The sequence below is a fragment of the Phragmites australis genome, chromosome 1 (genome assembly GCF_958298935.1).
Source record: "Phragmites australis chromosome 1, lpPhrAust1.1, whole genome shotgun sequence".
Taxonomy (NCBI): Eukaryota; Viridiplantae; Streptophyta; class Magnoliopsida; order Poales; family Poaceae; genus Phragmites; species Phragmites australis.
The window spans coordinates 48548480-48559118 of NC_084921.1; the positions used below are offsets into that span (position 1 = coordinate 48548480).

The window sequence follows — 10639 nt, forward strand, 5'->3', positions numbered from 1 at the left end:
GTTTTTCGATCTGCGTGTATCTGTTGGCTTTGGGTGCTCTCGATCTTCTCTTCCCTTCTTTACTTACTTCCTCTAGGATTTTTAGCACCTTTCAAAGCTTGTCTTTGTCCGTGCTGCCGGCCGCTTTAAATACCCGTCGGCAGTAGCGTGCCCCGAACGGAAGGGCACGAGTTCCAAGGCACCATAAATGGAAAGGGCGTCATCATAGCCTCTGCGCGAAGTGACCAGGGGTGGAAAATGCGCCCCACGCCCGGTCATCTGTCACCATAAATGTACTGGTAACGGGTGCCGTGGGGAGGGCCCACCGGACAGCCGCAGAGCGGCCCGGCGTGCCCGCCCTGTCTTATTCTCCTGCCACAACAGTGCGGCAGACGGAATGCCTCGGACTTCATGACGTTATCCCGAGGCGTGCCAGATGGCACGGGATGGGACTCGTGTATTTAATGTCCCCACGCCCTTCTGCCAGAATGTGGCAGGAACTGACACCGAGCGTGGCGGGAGCAGTTGGAGGTGACAGGCCACACGTGCTCTTAAATGCGGTCTCGGGCCTTTGACTGGCTGACACCTCATCAGTGGGCCCCTGTGGGGGGCCACTGTCAGGGGGCTTCCTGGGTCGTCAGGGAACCGAGTGCTCGGGGGGTCACTGTTCACCTCCCCGAGCACTCTCTCCCGTGAATGCCCTTTCTCGCTCCTCGGGGAACTGAGTGCTCGGGGATTACTGTTCACCTCCCCGAGCACTCTCTCCCGGGCACACTTGTACGGATCCTTGGGGGACCGAGTGCTCGGGGGCCGCTGCACGCAGCCCCGAGCACTCTCTCCCGGAACTTCCTTCAGTGGGTCCTCGGGATACTTGGGTGCCCAGGGGGCCACCGCTCGCGGCCCCGGGCACACTTCTCCCGGTACTTAGCTTTCCTGGTCGTCGGGGGACTTGGGTGCTCGGGGGTCACCGTATACCTCCTCGAGCACTTTCTTCCCGGCACTTAGACTTCGCAGATCATCGGGGAACTTGGGTACTCAGGGACCACTGACTGTGGCCCCAAGCGCCCTCTCCCGGGACTTAATGTTTTTTGCCTAGCGGAGGCGACCCCGCGGAATGGCGTCACGTGACGGATTGCTGTCCTGGCCTCGGGATTCGGGGACCCCCGGTTCCTGATTCACCGACAGGTCCTGTCGGTCTTTACGCCCCAACTTTAGCAGGTGCGGGGGGGGGGCCACCGGCCAGCCTCTGAGTACACTCTCATGCCCGTCCGGTCAGAGTAGGTCTGACGCGATCTGATGCAACGGGTCGATAGGCGATAAGCCTCAAGCCTATCGAAGATATCTTCAAGCCGTCTGTCTCCATGGGCCCCACGAAGGGACATGCAATGGGATCTGCCGCATTAACTGTTCCCACACCTTCCTGCCAGACGGTGGCAGGGACTGACATTCTCAGTACGACAGGCGTGGGGGGAGTGGTTGGATGTGACCGGCCACGCTCCCCCTTAAATGCAGCATCAGGCGTCCCACCGATCGACACCTCATCGTGGAGTCCCTGCAGGATCCACCGGCATCGGGCTTCTCGGGTCCTTGTGGAACTCTGGGTACTCGGGGACTAACTGTTCTTGGCCCCGAGCACCCCCTCCCGGACCTGGCTCTTCTCGGGTCCTCGGGGACCAACCGTTCTTGGCCCCGAGCACTCCCTCCCGGACTTGTCTTCCCTCGGGCTCTCGGGGCACTCTGGGTACTCGGTGACCAACTGTTCTTGACCCCGAGCAACCCCTCCTGGAGCTGGCTTCCCTCGGGCCCTCAGGGAGGTGGGCCCCGAGGAAAGGCGCCATGTGGTACCTGCGCTATCCTGGTCTCAGGACTCGGGGACCCCCGGATCCCATATCACCGACATGTGCAATTTACAAGATATATAAGTGCTCCGATAGTACTAAGATAAGGAACCTCAAGTATCCGTATCTCTTCTCCTTCCTCCTGTAGTCTAAATTGACATTTCTCCATATCAAAAGATCGAACAAACATAGGAATCTTGGATGGATATGATGATTTGTCTATATTGAATTTCTCCAATATTTTCTGAGTATATGCGGCTTGGTATACTAGAATACATGAAGGAAGATGCTCGAGTCGTATACCCAAGCAAAATTTGGTTTTACAAAAATCATTCATTTCAAATTCCATCTTTAGATAATTGCGTGCTTCATCTATATCTTCTGTATTTTTAATGATATTCATATAATCGACATAGACAGATAATAGGAATGAAAACGGATCAGATACGGATCGAATAGTCCACTTTTCATATTGCTATCCATATTTTAATACGAATACAAATAAAAATATGAATATCCTCGAATACGAATACAGATCAGATAGTTCGAATCCGAATCCGCATTCGAATATCTACTCGATCGGGTTGTAAGCAAATATCCTACACATTTAACGACAAGAATTTTTATTTTGGTGCGCAAAAAAATTGTTTACATTTGGAATTACTGGAATTACCAAAAATTTAGAAATTTCATTTCAAATTCACGTTGGAAATTTAATTTTTTAGTCAAATTTGATTGAAATTTGTTCAAATTTTACTGAAATTTGTTCCAATTTGATTGGGTCAGAATATATAAATTTTGTTCACCTCTGAAATTTCTAAAATATTAGAAAATTTTGGTTCCATGGTAGGTAGATACAAATATTATCCATATCCATATCCGAATTTAAAGCAATTTGGATATCCATATTTGAATCGGATTCTCGAAAATGAATTTGAATACATTCATTTTAGTATCTGTTTTAAAAACAGATTTGGATATGCATATTTGTGTTTTGACGGATACGAATATCAGATAATTCGAAAACCATATAATACTGTTATGTTTCTACTACTTCGGGCCCATTTGGATGCAAGAATCATTTTAATTCTTGACCGATCCTAGAGAATCGCTTCCAAATGGCAGCGTAGCATAATGTTTCTCGACGAAAATGGGGTGAAGTGTTTTCAAAAAATGAACTGGGGGCATGAAACGGTTCCTTGTTCTCGAAATGCCTCGTGCGCGCTGTGCTTCGCATGTGGTTCCTCCTCTGCTGCGCCCGTCACCCACCCCGTCGCTCGCTAGCCGACGCCACCCGGCACGAGCAGGACCCAGGTTAGTTGGCCTCTCCACACGGGCATCAATGCCCGATCTAGGGCTCAAAATCGAAGTATATATAGGCAAATCGACTTAGGAAAACAGAAAAATGAAAGTGAGGGAGCAAGAGGAGTCTGTTTGACGGCCACCAGGAGCAAAATCGGCCACTCCGATGACGGATTAAGGAGGTGGAGGCGTACTATGAGGAAGAGAGAGAATGGGAAAGAAAGCTCAAAGAGAAAACGGGAAAGAAAGCTATGCCTGAGGAAGAGTGGTTGTGGGAGGGAGAGAGACCAGTTAGATTTTTTTATTTTTCTGTGAGTCCACCATTGCATGTGAGTTGTGAACCAAATAGGTGATAAATAACTAATAAGCATTCAAATCACTCTTGGAATAACACAAAAATTGAAATATATATTATTTGATAGAATTAGTATTTTGTTAATACTCATTTTTTATGTTATTGCAAAAAAATACAGTAAATCAGGATAAGGCCAAAATGATCCATTGCACTATCATCATCTTTTTTTAAAAAATAAATTCGGACCGCTTAAACTATTTTCAAAGATAATTCTGATTTACCGAAAAACGTTTTTAAAAAATCTAAAATTAATTTTGATTTTAGAAGCATCTGAATCCCTATGGAACACGCCCTTATCTTCATTTAGTGCATTCACATTTAACAGTCTGAGGACAAAGCTTACTGCAGGGAACACGAGGACATCGCGTGCCCCCCTCTTCGACATGGGGCGCGGGCGGCCGGGGCCCTACTGCGTCGTGTGAAAACTGGAAAGGTAAAAGCGAAAAAAAAGCAAAAGGATTCGCCATGGTCTCCAAGAGCCGGTCTTGGCCGTGTCACACTGTGGCGGGAAGGACTGGTCTGCCCGGTGCAGGAAACGGCAGCGCCTGGGCAGGCTTTAAGCGATCAATGGCGCTAAAGCTTAGGGCTTTTGTTTGGACTTTTATTGCCTTTGCTTCTTAAAAACCAGAAACTCTAAATAAATAATATGTTTCTATTAACTTCTGATTATGGTTTTTAAAAGTAAAAACATAGCTAATCCAAAAACTCTAACAAATAGCATCATTGTGGTCTTTTTTACTACAGAAACTATAGAAGTTAGAAACAATATTTTGATGGTTTATATCAGTAGAAGATTTCTAAAGAAACAACTAATTACAGAAGTCCAAACAAACAAACATTTACACAATCTTTAATGGCTTTCTAAACGAAAAGGTTCTCCCTCTTTTAGCACTCTAACAACTTCTCGTTACAGTTTCTCTCACGAATGAATTCTTTTTTATTTTTTTCGAATTCTCTTTTCTTTTCATTTACAAAATTTTTAGAAAAGAAATGGTTGAAGATAAAAAAAATACTGAAACGAGAAAGAAAATAAAAAAAACTAAACGAAAAGAATATGATTGAATATGTTCTTAAACTTCTGTTGCATCACAGGACCAGATAAACCGTAAGCTGGTACGCCCCTCGTCCCCTCCAATGCCCTGCGCCTCCTCTGCTTTCGCTCGTGCTATGTCTGACAGCATGTGCTTATCCACAGGCCATAGGGTAGGGTACGCACACAGGCTTTGCACAAGAGAGAAGGATAAGACCATCTTAACTTTTTTTTTCTAATTTTCTTTTTTTTATTCTTTTTATTTTTTTCATCTTCAAAGAGAATCCTATTTCAGAGTAAATCACTTTTAAAAAATCGTAAAAAAAAATAAAAAGATATCGTTGAAGCACTTAAAAATTTCTTCATAAAAAAATTCTAGATAAAAAAATCCGTTAAATATGATCTAACAATGGAAACCCAACCTAGAATGTATCGCCAAGAAAGCGTCGTGTGCATTGTAGCCGGCCAGTACCATCGGTATTCGAGAGCAATCCTTACCATTTGCAAACCTTGCATCATAATTATGGGGGAATGAAATGTCGATTCTATACATAAATTTGCTAGCTTTGGAACCCGTTTCGCTGGTTTTTTAAGGTTCTCTTAGTTTCCTGCTTAGAATGACATAACAGTAGACAGAACAAACATGATTTTGAAAGAACAAACACGATTTTGAAGAAATGATTTTATAAGAAATCAGAAATCCATTTTTTAAAAATAAACTAATACTGAGAAACTCGCTGAGATATATTTTCTGATAAGTTACGTGCTAAAAAGTCAAAAAATTATTGTAAAAGTTAAACACCTATTTTCAAAATTAACTTTTCAGATAAATAAAAACATAATTTTTAAAAAATAATCAAAAACAAAAGTCTAAACAAACCTGACCTAAACTTTTTTTTCTAGAAAGGACCATGGTAACTTAAGGGAAACAAGATAAACTCAAAGCATCGGACAGCTGTCCTTCATGATTGTAGAGCCTATCATTACGAATTAATGGTATTCTAGACGTTAACACAGCCTTTGAAACATAACTTTGATCACTGCTCTCTAACGCACTGTACTTTTAGAAACTTATGAAATGCAACATCATAAAATACATTTAAAGCAAGTGTGAAACGTATGATTTTTATAGCAAATATAAATAGTGATTGCGCTTAGCAAAGGCAGACGATCCATCGAGACACGGCACACCTACACCAGTTCGCCACGTCCACGCCAAAACCCCACGACGCCCAATCGACCGCCGCGTCCTATAAAACCACCTAAAATCCCGGCCCTGGCTTGTCACCGCAAATCACAGCCTACTCAAGAACTCAACCATGGCTTCCCCTAAGCTGCTCCTCCTGCTCGCCACCTCCATCCTGACGTGCGGCTTCCTGGTCGCTGACTACTCCCCAATGACCCTGACCGTCGTGAACAACTGCCCCTTCCCCGTGTGGCCGGGCGTCCAGGCCAACTCCGGCCACGACGTCCTCGAGGGCGGCGGCTTCTTCCTCCCGGCCCTCTCCCACAAGTCCTTCCCGGCGCCCACCCACCCCTGGTCCGGCCGCATCTGGGCGCGCACGGGCTGCACCGGCGCCGGCGCGCAGCTCCACTGCGCCACCGGCGACTGCGGCGGCCGGCTCCAGTGCGGCGGGCTCGGCGGCGCGGCGCCCGCCACGCTGGCGCAGATCAACCTCCACCACGGCAGCGACCAGACCTCGTACGGCGTCAGCGTGGTGGACGGCTTCAACGTGGGCCTGTCCGTGACCCCGCACGAGGGTCGCGGCAACTGCCCCGTCCTCGCGTGCCGCAAGAACCTCACCGAGACCTGCCCCAGCGAGCTGCAGCTGCGCTCGCCCGCGGGGAGCGTCCTCGCGTGCAAGAGCGGCTGCGAGGCCTTCCGCACCGACGAGCTGTGCTGCCGCAACATGTACAACAGCCCGCGCACCTGCCGCGCGTCCAAATACTCGGAGTTCTTCAAGCGCGAGTGCCCGCAGGCGTTCACCTACGCCCACGACAGCCCCTCGCTCACCCACGATTGCGCCGCGCCGCGCGAGCTCAAGGTCATCTTCTGCCACTAGAGCTCGGATGGGTGAGCGCGCGCCCGTGCGCCGGCACCGTCAACAAGAGTCGCTAGGATTCACGGCGTGCGTTTAAGCGTGTTGCGTACTTGTGCTGCTTCTGTGCTCGATTAGCTAGTACTAGTTGAATTTGTGCGTTCTGTGGCTGTAAGACTGTTGCCATGGTGTTGCTGCTGCTCAGCTTCCAGGCTGAAACAACATGTGAAGATGTGTACTGATCTTTGTCGCATGTTCAGATGTAACAACTCCAAGTGTTAACATGCATTCGGGTTCTTGTTAATTAGAAAGCACCGGTATCGTAAACAAGGTAACCATACCAGAAGCTGGCCCCGCGCGTATGAGAAAGAGGAGGCACAACATACACTGATTCGTCATCGGAGGAGCGATGGAGCAGCAACAACATCGTCCATTGTTCGATACCGGTGATACCGGACATCATCATCGGTGGCCACCCGTGCGCCGGAGATCACTTCCGCTGCGACTCTTGCAGTAGGCCACCATACCAGACGACGACCACCAGATTTGGCTGTGTCTTGGAGGGATCTGCGATGGCGGCCAAGTCGGGAGGTACGGCGGAGGGGAGGGCTAGAGTGGATTACGGTGGGAGACGAACGTCGCAGCAGCAGGACGCGAGGGCGGTCTCCACGAGCAGGTCCGCCGACAAATCTGAGTCGAAGGAAGAAACGGCGGGGGCGGAGGCGGGACGGGAGGGGAGGAGAGCTCCTCGGCGAGGGCGAAGGCGCTTGTGCTCGTCAATGAGCAGGTTCTATGAATACCTCTACAGTTTCTTTTCTCTGACATTTGAGCACGGCGACGATGGAATTAGGAAGCAAATTTTATATGATCAGTTTATATGAAAAATCTCCTTTCTGTGATATACGTGATCAGGTCATGAAAAACCTCCCTTTCGTGATAATACATGTTTCCTCTCTCTGCTTTTCAGTCTAATTATTAAATAAAAAATATATATTTAAATCAGAATCTTGTAAAGATCTTTAAGTAGGTTATAGGACCTCCTCTGCTTACGGTTAAGCGTATGAGCAGTATGGTTGGGGTATCGGATATGTACCAGTCATATCTGATTACATAGCAAATGATCATGGCGGATGGTGAAACAAACAAAAAGTAATGTAATCGATTAACCCTTATAATCTGTTTATATTACAAATGCCCTAACCAAATACTATCTAAATGCGTTTGGTTTTACAAGGCAAATCTGACAAATTGGTAGAACGAAGATCACGGAGTGCATGGTCAAGAACTTGAGATGAGATGGTCACCTCCTCTCTCATGAACTCATCGCCCACGGTAACTTGAGTGAGTGCCCCATGGGCCATGCCCATGGCATGTCTCTTGCCCTTTCGCTGTTCGGCTCGATGCGTCTAGCTAGTCTCTGCTACTGGGAACTCGTTTCGTCTTGTCCCTTCCGATTTCCAATTTTTTTTTCCTTCAGCTTTATCTCTGCCCTTTTTCTGATCGTGGGTTTGGGTTCAGTCGCTGGTCCGAGTCTACGTCACAGGATTGAGTTCCAGTAGATTACTAGAATTATGTCTGGGTTGGCATTTTTGTGCCTGTTTTACGTGTTGGGCCATCATGAACAGGGCGTCTGGTCTGGTCCTGTTTGAGAGCTTTAGGACCATTGTACGCTTGCTTGAGATCATATTCCCGTTGTAATTCAAATGCATACCTCTCGATCCTGTTTGAGATCTAAGAACAGACGCATTGTTTTGACCCGTTTTCTGGGATCCAGAGGTGTGGTCATATGAGGAGACTGAGATTGATCAAGCTGGTTCGGTGCAGGTGCATGAGCTTGGTCCATCCTCACCCTAGTTCGTGGCAGAGCAAGCTTATGGGGAAGCATCAAGCGGCAGAGCATCGGAAGCAGTGAAAGATCGGAGCGGCGTGACTGCACGCATAATTTGCTGTAGTACCTACCGCTATAGCAGAGGGGTGAAACCGTGCAAGAACACGATCATTAGCAAGGTGGGGAGCAGCACCTTGTATTGAGACCGTTGGGGTTAGCATTTGGTTAACAAACATGGCTCCATGCTTCCATGTTCCCTCCCTGCACTTTCAAATTGCATTTGAATTACAAACAAGTCAAAAATCTCGTGATGTCCGGGCTCTCTTCTAGTTTCGAGCTTCCATTTGGACCTTCTAAGGGTAGCTCCAGCGAATACATTATCTAGTGCTTAAAAAAAGATACGAGATCCCCATGTCCATAAAGAGCTTCAGCAGAATTATTATAGATCGGTACAGGCTCACTACAGTGACGAGGACTCGAGCGTGGAGCGGCATATTTGCGGCACGTCTGGAGCTACCCGCATCACTGTTTGCAGTGAATGCATATGGGTCCAAATGGAAAATGAGCATATCATAAGGTAGAAAATAGAGTAACCGCTGAAGATATAAAAAAATAAAGAATACTGTAATAGTATTAGATGATGATATAATAGTACTATAGATAATAAATCTTTAAGTATCTATCGGATATGGTGTAAGTTCATATCAGTTTTTTTTTTGGGGTACGACGGATGCCAAACCATCCATTACTTTGGATGGAACGTAAAGGCGCTCACGGATAGTTTTTTAAAAATCACTTCGTAGTCCTCACATTTGTTACTTTATACTTTTTTTAGAGGAACTTTTTGTACTTTAGCTACTCTACTGTCTAATGCTGGGCTCGTGATCGAAAAAAAGAAACAGATTCAAAGCAATGGGCCTAACAGACCTATTGTCGTTGTGTTGTGGCTCAAATGGACTCATTCCAGGTGGGCTAAATAAATCGAAGATGGCGGACTTTTGGCGTTCCACGAACTGATGTGAAGCCTGCTGCCAAGTCTTTTTGTATGGGCTTGTTGCTGTCATCTCCTTTGCTTTGGGCTTTCTTTAGTTTTTTTTTTCCCTGTGCATGTTTCGCATTTGGCCTTTCTTTGGAGTGCCAGCCTGAGGTAGTTCGTTGAGCGCTGAGTGATTTGCATATGTTGCACTCGGTCATGAAGACAAGAGTCTAAAATTACTAGGTTTGCTCGCTACTCTATCGTTTAACCACAGTTATGCAGATGCCTTATAACTAGATCAGTTAACGCCAAGTGAGCTCATCAGCATCGTGGTACGATGTCCACCGTGCAACCGTGAAGACGTTGCCAAATTGAACTGCCAAATGCGAACCCTGTCAGTTGAGTTCGCACTTTTATTAGCATTATTAGCACTGACAACTGATGTGGTTAGGTCAGAATGCTGGTTAAATATCGCTGAAAGATCCGACAGCTTTTTAGTTTTACCGGATGCCCGGCTAGATTTAGAGATGAACATGGAACACCAATGAATATCTATAAATTCAACTTCATCCAATTTAATTAACTAACTAGATATTTTCATTTAATCAAAATAATTTATTTATTTATTTAAGTTAAACTAAAATAGATCGCTTCACACACATCCTATCTAGATTCGGGTTGGGTGCTCGAGTGCATGACCAGACCTGAGCAGCTGAATTGTGCCCTGAAAAAGAGAGGCTGGGGCAGCATAGGATCTCTGCCTCTGTGCCATGTGCAGGCCTCTAGTCCACCGGCGTTGTAGACCGGACTATTGGTGGCATGAGTCGCAACTTTGCTCGTAAGATCAGGTGAAATCAACAGGCTTCGATGGTTATCTGTCGCCGGGTGGTGGCAATGGGGCCGGCCGGGAAATCGATAGCCGTCCTACCAGCAGGGAAAGTAGCTGCCGAAATTGTAGTTTTGGGTACGGGCAGTGGCTCACGTTTTGGGGTGCAAAAGTGGCGTTCTTTTTGCGCTAGATTACTATTCCCTCTGCAACTAGGCTAGATCCCGCCTAAAACGTACTACTGTATATAAAACACATGGTGGTAACTTGCATTTCTGCAGATATGTAGCCTGAAAAGCGAAAAGACTCTCACAGAATTACTGCTAGAGCATGTGGAGAGGAATAACGCGGAATATGCCGCGTGTTGTACCATCTCGTAAGTAAAAAGTGCAAGGTCAATCTTGATAATATCACCAAGCTGGTACCATATCCCGTACTCGACTACTCGTATCAGAGTTTGCATTTC

General features: G+C 46.6%; 1 protein-coding gene across 1 annotated transcript; it reads left to right on the forward strand.

Moving 5' to 3' along the window:
* The first annotated feature begins 5697 nt into the window (after positions 1–5697).
* On the forward strand, positions 5698–6854 carry LOC133924151 (osmotin-like protein). Its single transcript, XM_062369568.1, has one exon. The coding sequence runs from the start codon at positions 5824–5826 to the stop codon at positions 6565–6567; it is 744 nt and encodes a 247-aa protein (XP_062225552.1). The 5' UTR covers positions 5698–5823; the 3' UTR covers positions 6568–6854.
* Positions 6855–10639: the final 3785 nt, after the last annotated feature.

Coding starts and splice junctions, on each gene's coding strand:
- LOC133924151 (XM_062369568.1), top strand. CDS start 5,824: ATGGCTTCCCCTAAGCTGCTCCTCCTGCTCGCCACCTCCATCCTGACG.